At 37.3% G+C, this 21,808-nt stretch overlaps 1 protein-coding gene and 1 pseudogene across 3 annotated transcripts in view; both read right to left on the reverse strand.

Annotated features, from left to right (window-relative positions):
* Window positions 1–21,808, reverse strand: part of SLC26A7 (solute carrier family 26 member 7) — a 329,129-nt gene that overhangs the window by 209,493 nt on the left and 97,828 nt on the right. The window contains exon 8 of one of the 2 annotated variants that reach the window (XM_082363300.1): window positions 16,014–21,257. The exons of the other annotated variant lie outside the window; for it this stretch is intronic. Within the exon in view, the coding sequence (XP_082219426.1) occupies window positions 21,147–21,257 (111 nt within the window). The 3' untranslated portion in view covers window positions 16,014–21,146. Of the gene's footprint in view, window positions 1–16,013; window positions 21,258–21,808 lie in introns of those variants that run through there. 2 annotated transcript variants of the gene reach the window in all.
* LOC309614624 (small ribosomal subunit protein uS10 pseudogene) lies at window positions 3,221–18,392 on the reverse strand (annotated as a pseudogene). Its single transcript has 2 exons — window positions 18,357–18,392; window positions 3,221–16,214 (listed from the first exon to the last, which is right to left on the reverse strand). The product of its transcript is annotated as a small ribosomal subunit protein uS10 pseudogene (transcript).

The following is a 21,808-nucleotide window of genomic DNA, read 5'->3' on the forward strand; positions in this document are numbered from 1 at the left end:
ATTTATTGTGTTTTTCATCGTTGCTTGGTTCCTCTTTAGTTCTTCTACGTCCTTGTTAAATGTTTCTTGCATTTTGTCTATTCTATTTCCAAGATTTTGGATCATCCTTACTATCATTATTCTGAATTCTTTTTCAGGTAGACTACCTATTTCCTCTTCATTTGTTAAGTCTGGTGTGTTTTGACCCTGTTCCTTCATCTGCTGTGTGTTTTTCTGTCGTCTCATTTTGCTTATCTTACTGTGTTTGGGGTCTCCTTTTCACTGGCTGCAGGTTCGTAGTTCCCGTTGTTTTTGGTATCTGTCCCCAGTGGCTAAGGTTGGTTCAGTGGGTTGTGAAGGCTGCCTGGTGGAGGGAACTAGTGCCTGAGTTCTGGTAGATGAGGCTGGATCTTGTCTTTCTGGTGGGCACGTCCACGTCTGGTGGTGTATTTTGGGGTGTCTGTGGCCTTATTATGATTTTAGGCAGCCTCTCTGCAAATGGATGGGGCTGTGTTCCTGTCTTGCTAGTTGTTTGGCATAGGGTGTTCAGCACTGTAACTTGCTGGTCATTGAGTGATGCTGGGTCTTGATGTTGAGATGGAGATCTCTGAGAGATTTTTGCCATTTGGTATTACGTGGAGCTGGGAGGTCTCTTGTGGACCAGTGTCCTGAAGTTGGCTCTCCCACCTCAGAGGTACGGCCCTGATGCCTGGCTGGAGCACCAAGAGCCTTTCGTCCACACGGCACGGGGGGATGACTATGCCAACAGGGCAGCCGTAGTACAGGCAGAAGAAGCAGCAACTGGGGCCAGACAAGGAGGCTAGAGCAGAAGAACTGAGGATGTTATGAGCATCAGAAACCTGCTGGTGTTGGGGGGGGTCTCCTGTAGAGGCGGGTGGTGGCTCTGTTTCACCGTGGGGATAAGGACACTGGCAGCAGAGGTTCTGTGAAGTTCTCCTTGGCGTGAGCCCTCCCAGAGTCTGCCATTAACCCCACCAAAGAGCACGGGTAGGCGTCAGTGATGACTTTGATGGTAATTGATATTTTCCATAATATATTACATCAAAGTCGTCTCACTTTGCATTAAAATGATGCACACACTACCCACAGAAGGGTATTGGCTATCTGCTGCTTTTACCTACCTTCACCTAACAGTCTAACATACTTTGTTAAAGAAACAAATTCCTGCTGTCCAGGATATTTTAATTATAAAATTACTCATAGTTTTTGAACTTCTCACAGCATCTCCTAACTCTACTATTCCCTGAAAACCTCAGCAGAAGGGGAGGAGATGGTGGGGAGAATTGGAAATATGAAGCTTGAGGCCTACTTAATTACCAGCTTCAAATTTATTTTCCTTCTATGCAGGTTAGAGGTTTCTCTTTTCTTTTGCATGCAGTCAAGAGGATCTATGATTTTCTTTGGGAAAAGAAAAGATGTTACTTTTCTAAAACTCAAATTGAGATATAAATATTCAATTACAAATTTTGTTTCTATATGAGCTGGGAACCAGTGTCTACTCCAGTTATATTTTATAGCTTCTGTCCTGAAGGCCTCTCAAGGAGATAAGAGACTTATAGCTCTTAGGGTTATGCATGTAAGTAAAATTTTTAAGAAGTAATGAATAATGCAGCTTGTGATCACTTCCAAAAATGTCAAGAGAAATTAAGAATCCCAAGTAGCCTTTGGGGGAGATTTTACTCTGACCCTACTTAATCTACTTCTTATATGAGACTATTATAGAAGTCCCAAACCAGAATCCCATGGACTAGTGGTTAACAGATGGTTAAACTAAGTAAACATTGCATTAAAATTGGTAATATATCAACTCAGATATGACTCAAGAGTTATTAATCAATGACTACTAGAAATATTTCCTGAGTTTGTGAGAAATACACACACATACACACACATACACACAATTTCAAACATTCGTTAGGAATCATTCCTTTTAAAGAACCAAACTTTATTAGACATATATTTTAAATCCCCAAAGATTCTTAATTATCAAAATATTTCTGTGGCTCCCAGACTTTTCACAGTTCTTTCTTCCCCAGACTCCATCCAAAAGCTTTCATAAATATTTCATGGCTGACATTGTTTCACAATGTTCCTGGACTGGTGGGAATTATGACTTTCTCTTTTTCTCCTGATAAGAATGAGTAAAAATATTCACATGGATAATTTATTAGAAAGCACATGCCACAGTCCCTAAAACCAGTCCTAAACATGAACAAAAGTCCTGTAAGATTTCTTTCTATCTCCTCTAGTTGTTCCTTCTCCTCTTGATGGTTATTTTTAGGACTTAGGGGGACTAAGCTATCAATACCAGAGGTAGATAGCTTAGATATAATTCTACCATGCAGAAATCCCAGGCATAGCAACAAGGCCAGAGCACTTCATCCCACAAAAACCTCCAACTCCAGCATACCTGGGAAACCACCTCACTAATTCATGTCGCGTCTATTTGCAGGACATCAATGACTGCTACTAGAAGAAAAGCTAAATTTGAAGTAACAGGAGATATCACAGAATCCCCTTGAACTAATTTATGAGTCAGTCAAGGAAAAGAATGACATGCTCTCCTTGAATGTATGTACTGCTTATCTGAATATGTCTGAGAAAACCAAGTAGCAACACGAAGACTGTTTGTCCATAACATGTGTATTCATTGAATAACACTGTTTTCAATCACGATCATTTACCATCTGAAAAAAATACAGGGTCTCATTCAGGTTTAGCTGTCTTATTTAAGAGCACCAAACACTTAAAAAATAACTTCTCAATTCCTTCATTAGAATTGAGAATGGACCAGGTATTTTATGCAGATGAAAAGAAGGCAAAGATATGTGCCCTTCACTGCTAAGTCTCTCTGCAACATTTTCATAAATAACAGAGGAGCCACCCAATTTTAATCGATGCAAGAACTATGACATATATGTGTGTGTATACATACATATATAACTGCTTTAGTAATGACTTAATGATAAGCAACTATTCTACTTCATAATCTACTTCTTAAGGAATCTATAAAATTTTCTAATACACAAACCAACTAATGAAGCTTTTGGGGCGCCACTATGAAAAAATAACAGGTTTAAAACTTTCAGCAATAATTTTTTAATAAATTTATTATAAGGCTAACAGATTTTATTAAAACCAATTAATTTATAAGCTAGTGATCTCCAAAGTATATATATTTTTTAAAGTTTGTTTTTTGTTTGTTTGTTTGTTTTTTGTATTTAATTAATTAATTAATTTATTTATTTATGGCTGCATTGGGTCTTCGTTTCTGTGCGAGGGCTTTCTCTTGTTGCGGCAAGTGGGGGCCACTCTTCATCACAGTGCGCGGGCCTCTCACTATCGCGGCCTCTCTTGTTGTGGAGCACAGGCTCCAGACGCGCAGGCTCAGTAATTGTGGCTCACGGTCCTAGTTGCTCCGCGGCATGTGGGATCTTCCCAGACCAGTGCTTGAACCCGTGTCCCCTGCATTGGCAGGCAGATTCTCAACCACTGCACCACCAGGGAAGCCCCAAAATATATTCTTAACCAACATTCCACACCTATAAGGATGGTGGTCACACTGTGAAGAGAAAAAAAAAAAAAACAAACAGATACTCTGAAAATTTCAGAGAACTGAGAATTACAGGCATACCTCTTTTTATTGTGTTTCACTTTATTGCACTTCGCAGGTATTGCATTTTTCACAAATTGAAGGTTAATGGCAACCCTGTGTTGAACAAATCTATCAGCACCATTTTTTCTAATAGCATTTGCTTACTTCATGTCTCGGTGTCACATTTTGGTAATTCTTGCAATACTTCAAACTTTTTCATTATTATTATATTTGTCATGGTGATCAGTGATCTTTGATGTTACTGTAAGACTCACAGAAGGTTCAGGTGTTGGTTAGCATTTTTTAACAATAAAGTATTTTTTAATTAAGGCATGTACTTTTTTTTTAGACATAATGCTATTGCACACTTAATAGACTATAGTCTGGTGTAAACATAACTTTTGTTTCTTTTTTTATTGAGGCATAGTTGATGTACAATATTATATAAATTTCAGGTGTACAACTTAGTGATTCACAATTTTGAAAGGTTATATTCTACTTATAGTTACTATAAAATATTGGTTATATTTCTTGGGTTGTATTATATATCCTTGTAATTTATTTATCTTATACGTACATAGCAGTTTGTACCTCTTAATCCTCTACACCTATTTTGCCCCTCCCGCATCCCCTCTCCCCACTGGTAACCACTAGTTTGTTCTCTATAACTGTCACTCTGTTTCTGGTTTGTTATATTCACTCACTTGTTTTATTTTTTAGATTCCACATATAAGTGATATACAGGATTTGTCTTTCTCTGTCTGATTTATTTCACTAAGTTTAATATCCTTCATGTCCATCCATGTTGTTGCAAATGGCAAAATTTCATTCTTTTTTATGGTTGATTAGTATTCCATTGTATGTATATACTACATCTTCTTTATCCATTCATCTGTTGATGGACACTTAGGGTGCTTCCATATCTTGGCAATTGTAAATAATGTTGCTATGAACATTGGGGTACATGTATCTCTTCAAATTAGTGTTTTTGTGGGGTTTTTTTTTTGATAAATACCCAAGTGTGGAATTGCTGGATCATATGATAGTTTAATTTTTTAGTTTTTTGAGAAACCTCCATACTGTTTTCCATTATGGACACACCAAGTTACATTCCCACCAACAGTGTATGAGAATTCCCTTTTCTCCACATCCTTGCCAAAATTTATTTGTGGTCTTTTTGATGATAGCCATTCTGACAGGTGTGAGGTCACCTGTGGTTTTAATTTTCATTTCTCTGATGATTAGTCATTTTGAGTATCTTTTCATGTGCCTGTTGGCCATCTGTATGTCTTCTTTGGAAAAATGTCTATTCAGGTCTTCTGCTCATTTTTTAATCAAGTTGTTTGTTTTTGATGTTGAGTTGTACAAGCTGTCTATATATTTTGGTTAACTCCTCATTAGTATATTATTTGCAAATATTTTCTCCCATTCAACAGTTGTCTTTTTGTTTTGTCAATGGTTTCCTTTGCTGTGCAAAAGCTTATACGACTAGGTCCCATGTGTTTATTTTTGCTTTTATTTCCTTTGCTTTAGGAGACCGATCCAAAAAAAATATTGCTATAATTTACGTCAGAGAACCAAAAATTTTTGGTTCTCTGACATAAATTGTCTAGAACCAAAAATATCTCCAAGGTGTGCCTATATGTATAACAGTTGAAAAGAAGTTAAACTAAGTTAAATATGAAAATGAATTTCAGATTCACAGCAAAATTAAATCCATTCTTTTCATTGTCCCAGTCTTCTACATCTGCCATCTAATCTATTTGGAATAAGCAGATGTTTCTGAAAACTCAGATTTAGAATACCATCCTTAAGGGTGTTGGAGAAGAAAAGAGATAAAGGACAGAGTAAAGGAGGGTCACAGGGCTAAAAGGCAATAACTGCACTTAAGTGTTTAAAGAACAGCATTTGTGTAGCAACAAGGAAATTAAAGAGATATGTTGTAGAAATTCTGGTTTTCTGGAAGACTCTGTGGGCAAGGTATAGACATAGTTGAAATAAAACACATTGAACTAAGCAGGGAGCTAAGAGTTTAGGCTTTTCCACTGACACACTGTATGATTTTGAACAAGTTACTTTACTTTTTCAGGTTTCAGAAACATATTTGTTTGAAAAGCAAGATGTCAGGTTATATGCCCCTCTCCCATGTTTTCTGAGGGGAAAGCTGCCTACTGTTTTTCCACACTGTCTCTTCAGTGATCAACTTCTTTATTCCTTTTTCTCTTCACATTTCCTCTTCTCTCCTTCTGGGGCTCACTCTGCTTTACAGTACTTTACAGTCCCCTTAATGAAAGGGTCAATCTGATGAGTCTTAACTAGGCTAACATAAATTATTCTTTGTTTCAGGGTTGCTTCTTCATCAGGCTCTCTAAAGCATACTAAAAATGCAAAATTTAAATACAATCAGTCATGAAGGCATCTTTCAAATCCAGGGTATTCTCCACCAACTTGGGAATATTCCCAATATACTTCAGCTCTCCCAATGAACACTGAGCAGCATTCTTGGCTAGAGTTGTCAGACCTTAATTTGTCAGTAATCACCAGGTTTAGAAATGCATAGCACTTCTTGGAACCACAGGACCAAAAAAAAATCTCAAGAGATCACCTCGTTCAATCATCTGTATTGTCTAAACGTTTTTCCCCCTAGACAAATTAACATTTTGTATACATTGAAGCTACACAGAATTGTATCATAAGCCTGCTAGGCATAGGCAGTGCCTGATTTTTTATATAATACTTAGAGTCCTGTGAGTGTTAATTCAACAGACACTAGCACCACGAAATAGACAAATTTAGCATACCTGGAAACATCTTCACTACTTTTCCCCCTCCTTGTCACCTACTCAAGCATTCTGGCACTATGGTTTCCCCATGCCAAACCACTGTGATTACCTTAGATGCTTCTGAAATTCAGCAAGACATGCTCAACTAGAACTGATTATGGGACATACACCCTGGAAAATATATCAGTACTAAGCAAATAGGAATCCCCTTAGCATTGTAAGAAAAATAGTACAGTGGAAAAATACTTTTCTAACAAATAATTCCTTTCATGAAATGAGAAGTTTGGAATTAGTGGTAAGATAACTGGTATCTGGTACATGAAAGATTCTCTCCCTTTCTCTATATACCTCGCTAAAAATATAATGTATCAGAATTCTATTTCATAACACAGATCCTCATATGAACAAAAATACAAATAACATATTATGAACAGATTCACTTGGTTAGATAACCTCTGAAAGTACTTAAATTGAAAGAATTTAATTCCATGAGTATTTCTATCAGGTAGGTGCCCACATATACTTTTAAAATACATCCAGGAGAGTTAAGATGGTGGAGGAGTAGGAGGATGTGGAGTTCATCTCTTTCCACGGATGCATCAGGAATACACCTATAGATGCAACAATACTCACAGAACACCAGCTGAACACTAGCAGAAGACCTTGGACACGGGAAAGGACTATAAAGATCCCTGCATAACTGGGTAGGACAAGAAAAAGAAGAGAGAAGGAGGAGGAGAGGAATCGGGATGGGACCTGCACCCTAGCACAGGGGAGCTGAAACAGAGGAGAGATTCCCGAATTTGAGGAAACCTCTTTCTGATAGGAAAATCGACTGGGACAGAAGGGAAGCATTTGAGTCTGCTGGAAGAGGGTGAAGCAGCCAATCTGTGGCAGACACGACAGAGTGAGAACTACACAGATGCTCCATACCACAGCCCTATGTACCCTGGACTGGGATGAGTGTTCACAGATGTGCAAGGGGGCTGGGAGCTGGAGAGTTGGGATTGGAGAACAGGCCCAGGGTGAGAACTGCTGTTGGCTGTGGGGAGACAGACTGAGGGGGTGGGAGGGAGGAAATCCATAGCAAGGAATGCCTATGGAGGAAGACTGGATTGCCATGGAAGCAGGCACTACTGCTGAGTCCCACGCAGGGAGAGGAACCACTATTGTAGCCTCTCTCTCCCCACACGCCAGCACCTGCATGGACAATAAAAGAAGCCCTCTCAGGGCTGGACCTCACAGGCCGGCTTCAGGGCAATAAAAACAGCCCCCTCAGGGCTGGTCCTCATGCACTTATGCCAGGAGCTAGAAAAGACCCTCACTAGGGCCATATCTCTTGTGCCTGTGGCCACCGGCTTCCCTGAACATTTGGTGCATCCCAGGGCTTCTGTGATCTAAGCAGTCATACCACCTCTGCACCCTGTTCTCACTGGGGCAGACCCAAGAGCTCCAAGGCAGCCTCAGGACCAGACTCCTCTGGGTGGACCACATGCTGAGGTGGGGATAAAACCAAAGCTGAACCCCAGGGGTGGGGTGACTAAAGAAGAGGATCAAAAAACTTTCCATGAGCTGCACAAGCTGCAGATTAAATCCCCACAATCAACTAGGTAGACCCTGTGTCTATGTAATATCTGAGTAGACAATGAGTGTTCCCACAAATGAAAACAGTCTAGCTCTGGCATCTGAGGACTTTGGAGGCAAGTACACGCAGGAATTGGGCCAGATCAGATTCTGAATGGTCCCCACAGGGCCCACAGTAGGTCCAGAGAGCTGTCCGGAGGCAGAGGAGGGCCTCTTGGAGAGGAAGAAGTGGGCTGTGGCTCACAGTGTATGCAAGGACACTTACAGCTGAGACTCAGGGAAACATAATTATTACTATTATTTTTAATATGTTTTGACTCATTCTGCTGTTGGTTATGGCTTTTTTTGTTTGTTGTTTTAACTTTTTTATTTAGTCTTTTGGGATTTTCGTGTTTTATAACATCTTTTTTATTTTATTTTTTATATATTTCTATTTTTACTTTGCTTTTCTGTTGTTCTGTGTTCTTTTCCCTTATTTTTTTCTTCTTCTTTTTCTTTAACATATTTTTTTATACTTCTGTTTCTACTTTGCCTTTGTGTTGTTCTGTGTTTCTTCCCTTTTTTAAAATTTTAATCATTTTTATCAGTTTGTTCGTTTCTGTGCTTTATTCTTCAGTGGGCACACTGCTTTGGTTTTTTTTTTTAGGTTTCATGTTTTTGATAGTTTTGATTTTAATTGTTTGATTTCACTTTGGGTTCTTCTGTTTGTCTGGTTGTTCTCTTGCTTTTTGTTTTATTTGGTCCTGTTTTTGTTTCTTTTGTATGTGTGTGTTGCCTTGTTTCTGTTTTTGTTTGTTTGATTTTGCTTTTACCATTTGTCTGGGGTATTGTTTGTCATTTTTTTATTCTTTAATATTATTTTTTTAAATTTCTATTTGTACGTTGCTTTTCTGTTGTTCGGTCTTTTTCTTTTATCATTTTTGTCAGTTTGTTTTGTTTCTTTGCTTCATTCTTCAGTTGGCACTCTGCTTTGGTTTTGTTTATTGGTTTTGTGTTTTTGTTAGTTTTCTTTTTAATTATTTGATTTCATTCTTGGGTTCTTTTGTTTGTCTGTTGTTCTCTTGCTTTTTGTTTTATTTGATTCTTTTTTTTTTCTTTTGTGTGTGTGCGTGTTTCCTCATTTCTGTTTTTGTTTGTTTGATTTTACTTTTTACCATTTTTCTGGGGTTCTGTTAGTCTTTTTAAAAAAATTTTTTTAATCCCCTTTATTGCCAGGACAAGCGAATTGTGAGGTCTTTGTTCTCCGACCAGAAGTCGGGCCTGAGGCTCTGGTGTGGGAGAACTGAGCCCAGGATGTTGGACCACTAGAGAATTCCCAGCACCAGGGAAAGAGCTCACATGGAGGCCACTATCTGAACCCAAAACCCAGCTCCACCGAACTGCCTGCAGCTCCCAGTGCTGGACGCCTCACACCAAACAACAAACAGGACAGGAACACAAACCCACCCATCAGTACACAGACTACCTAAAGTCACACTAAGCTCACAGACATCCCAAAACACACAACCTGACAGGGCCCTGCTTATCAGAGGTAAAAGACTCAGTTCTACCCACCAGAATGCAGGCACCAGTCCCACCCATCAGGTAGCCTACACAAGCCACTGGACCAACCTCACCACCAGGGGCAGAGAACAGAAGCAAGAGGAACTACAACCCTGCAGCCTAGGGAAAGCAGACCTCAAATACTATAAATTAGACAAAATGAGAAGAGAGAGAAATATCTTGCAGGCAAAGCAGCAAGATAAAACCCCACAAGACCAAATAAATGAAGAGGAAATAGGCAAACTACCTGAAAAAGAATTCAGAGTAATGATAGTAAACATGATCCAAATCTCAAAAATAGAATAGAGAAAATACAAGAAACATTTAACAAGGACCTAAAAAAACTAAAGAGCAAACAAACAGTAATGAACAACACAATAAGTGAAATTAAAAATACTCTAGAAGGAATCAATAGCATAATAACTGAGGAAGAAGACCGGATAAGTGAACTGGAAGACAGAATGGTGGAAATAACTGCTACAGAGTGGAATAAAGAACAAAGAATGAAAAGAATGCAGCACAGTCTCAGAAACCTCTGGGACAACATTAAGCACACCAATGTTCAAATTATAGGTGTCCCAGAAACAGAAGATAAAAAGAAAGGGTCTGAGAAAATATTTGAAGAGATTATAGTCAAATACTTCCACAACATGGGAAAGGAAATAGTCAAGTCCAGGAAGTGCAGAGAGTCCCATAAAGGATAAACCCAAGGAGAAACACGCAGAGACACATATTAATCAAACAAACATTAAACACAGAAAAAAATATTAAAAGCAGTAAGGGAAAAGCAACAAATAACATATAAGGGAATCCATCTAAGATTAACAGCTGATCTTTCAGCAGAAACTCTGTAGGCCAGAAGATGGTGGCAGGATATATTTAAAGTGATGAAAGGGAAAAACCTACAACCAAGATTACCCAGCAAGGATCTCATTCATATTTGATGAAAAAATCAAAAGCTTTACAGACAAGCAAAAGTTAAGAGAATTCAGCACCACCAAACCAGCATTACAACAAATGCTAAAGGAACTTCTCTAGGAGGGAAACACAAGAGAAGGAAAACACCTACAAAAACAAACCCAAAACAATTAAGAAAATGGTAATACAAAAATACATATCAATAATGACCTTAAATGTAAAAGGATTAAATGCTCCAACCAAAAGACACAGACTGGCTGAATGGACACAAAAAAAGACCCATATACCCACTGTCTCCAAGAGACCCATGTTGGACCTAGGGACATATACAGACTGAAAGTGAGGGGACAGAAAAAGATATTCCAGGCAAATGGAAATCAAAAGAAAGCTGGAGTAGCAATTCTCATATCAGACAAAATACACTTTAAAATAAAGACTATTACAAGAGACAAGGAAGGACATTACCTAATGATCAAGGGATCAATCCAAGAAGAGGACATAACAATTGTAAATATTTATGCACCCAAAATAGGAGAACCTCAATACATAAGGCAAATGATGACAGCCATAAAAAGGGAAATCAACACTAACACAATAATAGTAGAGGAATTTAACACCCCTCTTACACCAATGGACAGATCATCAAAATGAAAATAAATAAGGAAACACAAGCTTTAAATGACACATTAGACCATATGGACTTAATAGATATTTATAGGACATCCATCCAAAAACAATAGAATAAACATTCTTCTCAAGTGCACATGAACATTCTCCAGGATAGATCACATCTTGGGTCACAAATCAACGCTTGGTAAATTTTAAAAAATTGAAATCATATCAAACATCTTTTCTGACCACAATACTATTAGACTATATATCAATTACAGTAAAAAAGAATCTGTAAAAAATACAAACACACAAAGGTTAAACAATACTAAATAATCAAGAGATCAATGAAGAAATCAAAGAAGAAATCAAAAAATACCTAGAAACAAATGATAATGAAAATGTAATGACCCAAAACCTATGGGATGCAGCAAAGGCTAAGAGGGAAGTTCATAGCAATACACTACTACCTCAAGAAACAAGAAAAATCTCAAACAATCTAACCTTACACCTAAAGCAATTAGAGAAACAAGAACAAAAACACCTCGAAGTTAGCAGAAGGAAAGAAATCATAAATATCAGAACAGAAATGAATGAAAAAGAAATGGATCAGATCAGAAATAAATGAAGGAAACAATAGCAAAGATCAATAAAACTAAAAGCTGTTTCTTTGAGAAGATAAACAAAATTGATAAACCATTAGCCAGACTTATCAGGGAAAAAAGGGAAAAGACTCAAATCAACAGAATTAGAAATGAAAAAAGAGAAGTAACAACTGACACCACAGAAATACAAAGGATCATGAGAGACTACTACAAGGAACTATATGCCAATAAAATGGACAACCTGGAAGAAATGGACAAATTCTTAGAAAAGTACAACCTTCCAAGACTGAACCAGGAAGAATTAGAAAATATGAACAGAACAATCACAAGCACTGAAATTGAAACTGTGATTTAAAATCTTCCAAGAAAAAAAGCCCAGGATGAGATGGCTTCACATGTGAATTCCATCAAACATTTAGAGAAGAGCTAACACCTATCCTTCTCAATATCTTCCAAAATAAAGCAGAGGGAGGAACACTCCCAAACTCATTCTGAGGCCACCATCACCCTGATAATAAAACCAGATACAGATGTCACAAAAAAAGAAAACTACAGAACAATATCACGGATGAACATAGATGCAAAAATCCTCAACAAAATACTAGCAAACAGAATCCAGCAGCACATTAAAACTATCATACACCATAATCAAGTGAGGATTATTTCAGGAATGCAAGGATTCTTCAATATATGCAAATCAATCAATGTGATACACCATATTAACAAATTGAAGGATGAAAACCATATGATAATTTCAATAGATGCAGAAAAAGCTTTCAACAAAATTCAACACCAATTTATGATAAAAACTCTCCAGAAAGTGGGCAAAGAGGGAATGTACTTCAACATAATAAAGGCCATATATGACAAACCCACAGCAAACATCATTCTCAATGGTGAAAAACTGAAAGCATTTCCTCTAAGATCAGGAACAAGCCAAGGGTGCCCACTCTTGCCACTATTACTGAACATAGTTTTGGAAGTCCTAGCCACAGCAATCAGAGAAGAAAAAGAAATAAAAGGAATCCAAACTGGAAAAGAAGAGGTAAACCTGTATTGTTTGCAGATGACATGATACTATACATAGAAGATCCAAAAGATGCCACCAGAAAACTATTAGAGCTAATCAATGAATTTGGTAAGGTAGCAGGATACAAAATTACTGCACAGAAATCTCATGCATTCCCATACAGTAACAATGAAAACTCAGAAAGAAATTAAGGAAACACTCCCATTTACCATTGCAACAAAAAGAATAAAATACCTAGGAATAAAGCTACCTAAGGAGGAAAAGAACTGTATGCAGAAAACTATAACACACTGATGAAAGAAATCAAAGGTGATACAAACAGATGGAGAGATATACCATGTTCTTGGATTGGAAGAATCAATATTGTGAAAATGACTATACTACCCAAAGCAATCTACAGATTCAATGCAATCCCTATCAAATTACCAATGGCATTTTTCACAGAACTAGAACAAAAAAGTTTACCATTTCTATGGAAACACAAAAGACCCCACATAGCCAAAGCAATCCTGAGAAAGAAAAACAGAGCTGGAGGAATCAGGCTCACGGACTTCAGACTATACTACAAAGTTACAGTAATCAAGACAGTATGGTGCTGGCATAAAAACAGAAATATAGATCAATGGAACAGAATAGAAAGCCCAGAGATGAACCCACATACATATGGTCACCTTATCTTTGATAAAGGAGACAAGAATATACAATGGAGAAAAGACAGCCTCTTCAATAAGTGGTGCTGGGAAAACTGGACAGCTACATGTAAAATAATGAAATTAGAACACTCCCTAACACCATACACAAAAATAAACTCAAAATGGATTAAAGACCTAAATGTAAGGCCAGACACTATAAAATATAAAACTCTTAGAGGAAAACATAGGGAGAACACTCTATGACATAAATCACAGCAAGATCTTTTTTGACCCACTTCCTAGAGTAATGGAAATTAAAAAAATAAATAAACAAATAGGACTTAATGAAACTTAAAATCTTTTGCGTAGCAAAGGAAACCATAAACAAGATGAAAATATAACCCTCAGAATGGGAGAAAATATTTGCAAAGGAATCAATGGACAAAGATTAATGTTCAAATATACAAACAGCTCATGCAGCTCAATATCAAAAAAGACAAATAACCCAATCCAAAAATTGGCAGAAGACCTAAATAGACATTTTTCTAAAGAAGATACAGATTGCCAGCAAACACATGAAAAGATGCTTGGCATCACTAATCATTAGAGAAATGCAAATCAAAACCACAGTGAGGTATCACCTCACACTGGTCAGAATGGCCATCATCAAAAAATCTACCAACAATAAATGGTGGAGAGGGTGTGGAGAAAAGCGAACCCTCTTGCAATGTTGGTGGGAATGTAAATTGATACAGCCACTATGGAGAACAGTATGCATGTTCCTTAAAAAACTAAAATTGGAACTACCATATGACCCAGCAATCCCACTACTGGGCATATACCCTGAGAAAACCATAATTCAAAAGGATACATGTACCACAATGTTCATTGTAGCACTATTTACAATAGCCAGGACATGGAAGCACCTAAATGTCCATCGACAGATGAATGGATAAAGAAGATGTGGCACATATATACAATGGAATATTACTCAGCCATAAAAAGGAATGAAATTGAGTTATTTGTAGTGAGGTAGATGGGTCTAGAGACTGTCATACAGAGTGAAGTGTCAGAAAGAGAAAAACAAATACCGTATGCTAACACATATATATGTAATCTAAAAAAATGGTACTGTTGAACCTAGTGGCAGGGCAGGAATAAAGACACAGAATCTAAAATCCTGCTTTCTAAGCAGCTTTGCTCTTTTAGCTTTTGTAGCTCACTGATCCACCACCAACCCCCATGTTTACTTATAGTGTTGTCCTATTAGCCATCTTCACTCACTCCAATGCTGTACCTAGAAACAGGGCACATGTCCTGGACTCCCTTCCACCATAGGGGACTTCTCTGGACCCTCAGGACACCCACTGAGTGGGATGAGAATTATTTAAAAGTCTCCTCCTTAATCCTGGTGTGCCAGGGCTGGTTTAGGTCTCAAGGGCCCTCTTGAACTCCAATAGCTCCAATAGCCTTCATGAGATATGTAGCCCTGTGGCCTACAAGAAGGCTCCCAAAGTTCCAGCAGCAAGTGTGCAGAAAATCTGCACAGGGACTTTCTCTGTGCCAAGAAGCAAAACAATTCTTTAGCAAGTGCAGGAGACTTCCAGCCATTTATTATCTCACAGCTGCAGTCTAGAAAATAACCTACACAACAAGGATCATGCAAAGAGCTATTTTATGAAAAAATGCCAATGAAGGTTCCAAGTGTTTTAGAGATTTTAGAAGCTTTATTCAGCAAAAGAAAATTAAATCTACCTTCATTTAAAATTTTCTCAGTAATCTCCATTAACAAATATGATAGTATAAAAGAAAACAATGTTTTTCAACATAAATTTCAAAAAAAGCAAATATCCTTAATGGCTTATTCCTTCGATTATAGAAAAACAATTATCAGTACTTTACCTAGATCTATTGATTTTTTAAAAAATAAATTTATTTATTTATTTAATTTTGGCTGCATTGGGTCTTCATTGCTGCATGGGCTTTCTCTAGTTGTGGCGAGCGGGCACCACTCTTCGTTGTGGTGCACATGCTTCTCATTGCAGTGGCCTCTCTTGCTGCGGAGCACGGGCTCTAGGCTCCCCGGCTCTAGAGTGCAGGCTCAGTAGTTGTGGCGCAGAGGCTTACTTGCTCTGCGGCATGTGGGATCTTCCCGGACAAGGGATCAAATCCATGTGCCCTGCACTGGCAGGTGGATTCTTAACCACTGTGCCACCAGGGAAGTCCCAAGATCTACTGATTCTTTACCCACTGGATTCAACTAACATCATTCTGAAAACTTGTTAGAGCTCTTGGGTAATTACATAGAGAAAATCTGTCTTGGATTATGTAAACAAAGGAAACACAGAAATGTTAATAATCAGAGATTATTCTTGAATTATTACTAATCCTAAAATATATATTTTTCTCTTTGAAACTACTTCCCCACAACACAGATGATAACAATGTACAACAGTAAAAGAGACTTGAGTTTTTACTCTTTTTTTTAACAACTGATTATCGATTTATTAAAAATGTTGATTTAAGCATCTGCAGTGGTGACTTCGACCTCGACTCCTGGCTCAATATTGATGGACGTGATCTGCTTGAAAATCTCAGAAGGACTGTGCAGGTCAATGAGTCGCTCGTGGATCCTCATCTGGAAATGATCCCAAGTCTTAGAACCTTCACCACAAGGAGTTTTCCTTGTAGTTATTCTCAGAGTCTTAGTAGGCATCCGAACGGTCCTTTCACTTTGAGATTCTGTTCCTTAGCGTGTCTGATCAGTTCAGCACATACCTTCTCCAAAGACTTCACGTTGCGGCTGGTGAGGGTGATTCTAATCCGGTGAATCGCCACCTCTGGCTCCACGGAAGTCTTTCCGGTATCTGTAAAGCCATGGCTGCGGCACGGCTTCCTGACTGACTTGTTCCTCAGCTAGGGCGAAGAGCAGTGAGTCAGGAGCATGAGTGGGTGGCCTGAGGCTCTGCTGCAGTGGTGACCACGTCTTCCTCCAAGAACTCTCCTATGTCTTTATGAGGCAAATGTGAGTGAACCAAAAAAATTCCAGAGAGTACCCACAGAAGAGAAAAAAAGAAAAATATTAAATCCAAAAAATTCACGAAAAGTTAATGCTCCAATTGCTTCAACTTCACTTGAATAAATAAAGGTTGGTTGTAATTGTTAGAAAATAAAAATATTTTGCAGTGTTTCACATTCCAACAATGTTTCAAAAGTATTATAGATTGGCAAGAAGAGACCACAAACTCACATGCATAGAGACACCCACATTTATGTGGAGTAAGATTAATTTCTGATTTAATAAAATAATGATTCAGAACACAGGGTCGTCCCAAAGGGCAGAAGCAGATGCATCCTTCCCAGTCTAGTTCCCATGGTGACACTTGATGCATGACCATGCATCCAGCAACACTAAATCTCCTGACCTCAGAGTCATGCTTTCTCTTTAGCACACATTCAGTTATTTGGTGCTTTCTAGCATCATCCTGAACTTTATGTCTTTCAAACACTCAATTGATTCCTATTCATTATACCCACAGAATTCATTCCCTCACTTGTTTCAGATTTTTAATCAAATATTACTTTATCAGACACAGACTACCCTGTATAAAAAGTATTCTCATAATTTCTCTATCTCTCGAATCTTATTTTACTTCTCTTCAAAGTACATATCACCATATTATTTTTCTGGTTTTATTGTTTGCCTCCCCCACCCCATCAGAACATAAGCTTTCTGAAATCAGAGACCCTGTCAGTTTTGTTCATTGCTATATCTTTAGAACAGAAAACAGTGCCTGGTAGACAGTAACCCCTCAATAAATATTTGCCTAATACATGAATAAATAATTTGTGAAGAAGAGAATCAATTCTATTTTAGATATGTTGAAATTGAAGAGCTTGGAAACATGGGTTAAAAATGAAGAAAGAGATTTAGCAGCTACCCACCTAGGTGTGATAAATGAAGCTAAATGAAACTGATAAGAGTAGGTGAGTTCCTTCAGGTAAAGAAAAAGTGCTAAGAGAGAATAAAATGGGACTAAGTAGAGTAATCTCATAGAACCCTTGTTTTTGAATGAAGGTATAGAAGAGAATTCAGTTAAAGGTATGAGGAAGAGGCCATCAGAGAAATAAAGAACGATCCTAAGGCATACAGTTCCAAGAGGCAGAAGATGGTCAATCGAGCCCAAACCTACAGAGAAGAACAGCCAGATAAGGAGCAGCTGGATTGGTAGGAAGTCACTGATGACCTCTGAAATACCAGTTTTGGAATAGGGCAGAAACTAAGTCTCGGTGCCTTGAGACATGAAGAGGACGGGGTGAAAATGTGGAGGCAGAGAGTCAAGAGTCTCTTCATGTCCTCTGAACTTCAAGAGTACCTGAAATATTTGTTGAATAAATGAGTACATAGAAAAATGAATACAGTTTTCTCCCCAGAACCAAGACAGCACATAAATTGCAGCTGAAGTCATGAGATTTAAATGGTAAACAAAACACTCTTTTCAACAACATAGGTTGTATAAAAATATTTCCCTAATCAAAATCAATTTTCTCAGTAGTTTTCCCTCAATAAACATACAGTTTATTCCTGTAACTCACTTTTAAGTGAGCTCCTATGACTTTCATTTGTACCTTGTTTTTTATTTTTGCTTAAAATGCATTCTTGGTTAATGGAGCCTTTAGAAATTTACCTCGAGGCCCTGACTCTGTCTCAGTGGGGACTGACCCTTGATTTCTTTGGAATTGATAGCCTCTCAGCTGTGCTCCGTTGATTTAGCTTCCCAGGTATGCCAGAGGCAACCCTACCGCATGAAGGAGTATTTCCTGAAGTGAACTAATAAAGGGCCTAGTTAGGAAGGTAACATGGTAATAAAATATATGTAAGATGAGAAATCACTCAGCTTTCCACAAGAATAACCACCAAATAGTTACATGAAGAAACATGTTTCTAGTGGGGTTTAAAAATAAATTATAATTAAATTTCTTGCTTTTCTGAACCCACAGCAAATTTATCTTAATCTGTCCCTGGGGTTCTCAAATAAGAGTGTGCATCAAAATCACCTGGAGGAGCTGTTCCACCACAGACTGCTGGGCCATACTCCCAGTTTCTGATTCCGTGGTCTGGGGTGGGGACAGATAATCTGCACTTCTAACAAGTTCTCAAGTGATGTGGATGCTGCTGGACAGAACCACACTTCCAAAAAGTACTGGTCTATGCAAATTGTATACATATTTTCATAATTTTTCCCCTACTTTTCTGTCATCCTTCAGAGAAAAGGAGTCAAATTCTCATCCCAGCACTACTTCCCTGGTTTCTGTCAGTTTCTCTTGTGGAAAAAAAATTTTAAAGCTTTAAAAGCAAGAACAAAGTGATGTTAGGAGTAACCAAGCCTGGCTTTTCAGCTTCTACTCATTTTTAAGTGGAATGAAGGTTTTATCTTAGTCAATAAGACGTTAGTGTCCCTTAGGAAAAAGAAGATGGTGGTATGACACTCCTGATTTCATATTATACTACAAAGTGAAAATAAAACATCATGGTATTGACAGAAAAACATATACACAGATCAGTGGAACAGAATTGAGAGTTCAGAAATAAACTTACACATAAATGGACAGTTAATTTACAACAAAGGAGCAAAGAACATACAATGGAGAAAGGATAGTTTTTTCAATAAATGGTGTTGGGAAAACTGGACAGCCACATACAAAAAATGAAACTAGACCACTATCTTACATCATACACAAAAATAAACATTAAGACTTGAATGTAAAACCTGAAACCATAAAAATCCTAGAAGAAAACATAGGCAGCACACTCTTTGACACTGGTCTTAGCAACATCTTTCTGGATATGTCTCTTCAGGCAAGCAGGCAAAGGAAAAAAAAGCAAAAATAAAAAGGACTACATCACACTCAAAACTTTTGCACAGCAAAAGAAACCATAAACACAATGAAAAGACAACCTCCAAATGGGAGAAGATATTTGCAAATCATATATCAAATAAGGCGTTAATATCCAAAATATATAAAGAACTCATAAAACAACAAAAAGCCTGATTTAAAATGGACAGAGGATCTGAATAGACATTTTTCCAAAGAAGACGTACAGATGACCAACAGGCACATGAAAAGATGTTCAACATCACTAATTATTAGGGAAATGAAAATCAAAACCACAATGAGATACCACCTCCCACCCATTAGAATGGATATTATCAAAAAGGCAAGAAACAAGTGTTGGCAAGGATGTGGACAAAAGGGAACCCCCATGCACCGTTGGTGGGAATGTAAATTGGTGCAGCTGCTATGGAAAACAGTATGGAGGTTCCTCAAAAAATTAAAAATATATATGTGTCAAACCCAATCTTCCAATTTATTCCTCCCTCCTCCTCTTACTCCCCAGTAACCATAAGTTTATTTTCTACATCTGTAACTCTACTTTGGTTTTGTAGATAAGCTCATTTGTAGCCTTTTTTGAGATTCCACATATAAGTGATATCATATGATATTTGTCTTTCGCTGTCTGACTTACTTCATTCAGTATGAGAATCTCTAGGTCCATCCATGTTGCTACAAATGGCATATATATACAATAGATAACTAATAAGGACCTGCTGTATAGCACAGGGAACTCTACTCAGTACTCTGTAATGGCTTATGGGGAAAAGAATTTTAAAAAGAGTGGATATATGTCTATGTATAACAGATTCACTTTGCTGTATACCTGAAACTAACAGAACATTGTAAATCAATTATACCCCAACAATTTTTTTTTTTAATTACAAATAGAACTATTACATGATCCAGCTCTTCTACTTCTGGGTATTCATCTGAAGAATATAAAAAGACTGGTTTGAAAAGATATATGCCCCCTATGTTCACTGCAGAATTATTTACAATAGCAAAGTTATGGGAACAACCTAAGTGCCCAAAAATGGATGAATGGATAAAGAAGATGTGACCCATATATATATATATATATATATATATATATATATATATATATATATATATACAACTCAGTCATAAAATATAAGATGCAATCTTGCCATTTGCTACAACAATGATGGACCTTGAGCATATTATGCTAAGTGAAATAAGTCAGAGAAAGACAAATACCATATGATTTCACTCACATGTGGAATATAAAACAAACCATAATAAAATAAAACAAGCAAAACAAAAACAAACACACAGATACAGAGAACATATTAGTGATTACCAGAAGGGAAGTGGGGTGGAGGAGGGTGAAATGGGTAAAGCAGGTTAACTGTATGGCAATGGATGGAAACTATTGGTAGTGAGCACACAGTAGTGTATACAGAAGCTGAAATATAATGTTGTATACATGAAATTTAATGTTATAAACTAATGTTACCTTAATAAAAGAAAGAAAAAAATGATGTTAGTGCCACTTAGAAAATAAGAGCTCAAATGAAATCATACAAATATAGTTGAACTATCTAGCACTAAAAAGTGATTCTTTTTCATTTGCAAAACAGGCATAAAATAAACACTTGTCCCCATCAAAGTCCTTAATACTATTTAGAAAAGGAGGGTGGTATTCATAAAATGACAGAAGAAAATAATACTCATTTGCCACATTGATCTTTATTTTTCCATTTTTTATTTTGTTTTTAAGTCAAAGAAGAAACAGCACACTTAGAGTCTAAACAGTCTAAAGGTAGACTGTAGTGCTTAAATTGGGACCTTCACAATTAAATTATTTTTCTTCCTTTACTCAATGTATTGACAAAGAGAAGAGCATGGTATCCTAAGTAGGGCATAATCTGACTGTGCAGAGCTGACGGGGCAAGTCATGTGAGGCTCTAAATGAGCTTCTTACCTGCTCTACACTTGAGCAATTCCAAAGAGATTAGGGTCACGTTGATTAAAACATTTGTAAGAACAAATTAATATTCGAAGTGGTACCAGCTGTAGATTTCTGCTTATTTTCCAGGTCTAAAAAGTAAAGATTAAAAATAAAATTAAGGCAGTACTCAATAAATATTTTTGAAAAAAATAAATATTAACTATCTCAGAGATTTCAGAACATTAATTTCTAAAGAACACACTAAACAATTTATGCTTGATTTGCTCTTTTCCCACACACAAATAAACAAACTTAACTAGCTAAGAAGGGCATACGCAACACTAAACAAAATTCAATGATAAAAGATTATCTACACTTTTATCCAAAGATATTATTACATTGTCTAGCTATAAAGTGTTTGGGATGAAGGTGAAAAACGATACAGAATCCACACAAACCTGATTCTGATCTACAGGGATGTTAAGTTGATCAATCGGCAGAGACTAATTGAACACCTCAGTAGACATCTCAGTTTTACCTGTCTAGCATCCATTTCTCATGGAAATTACTCTTCCTAATACTCTGTTCATTGTCTGCAATGTTCATTAAGATCTTCACTGGCTGGGTTTCAGGCAAGTTGACCAATATATGACAAGTTTTTGTACTTAAAATATCTCTGATCTTAACTTCTCAATGTACA

Source organism: Balaenoptera borealis (genome assembly GCF_965194805.1).
Source record: "Balaenoptera borealis genome assembly, chromosome: 17".
NCBI lineage: Eukaryota > Metazoa > Chordata > Mammalia > Artiodactyla > Balaenopteridae > Balaenoptera > Balaenoptera borealis.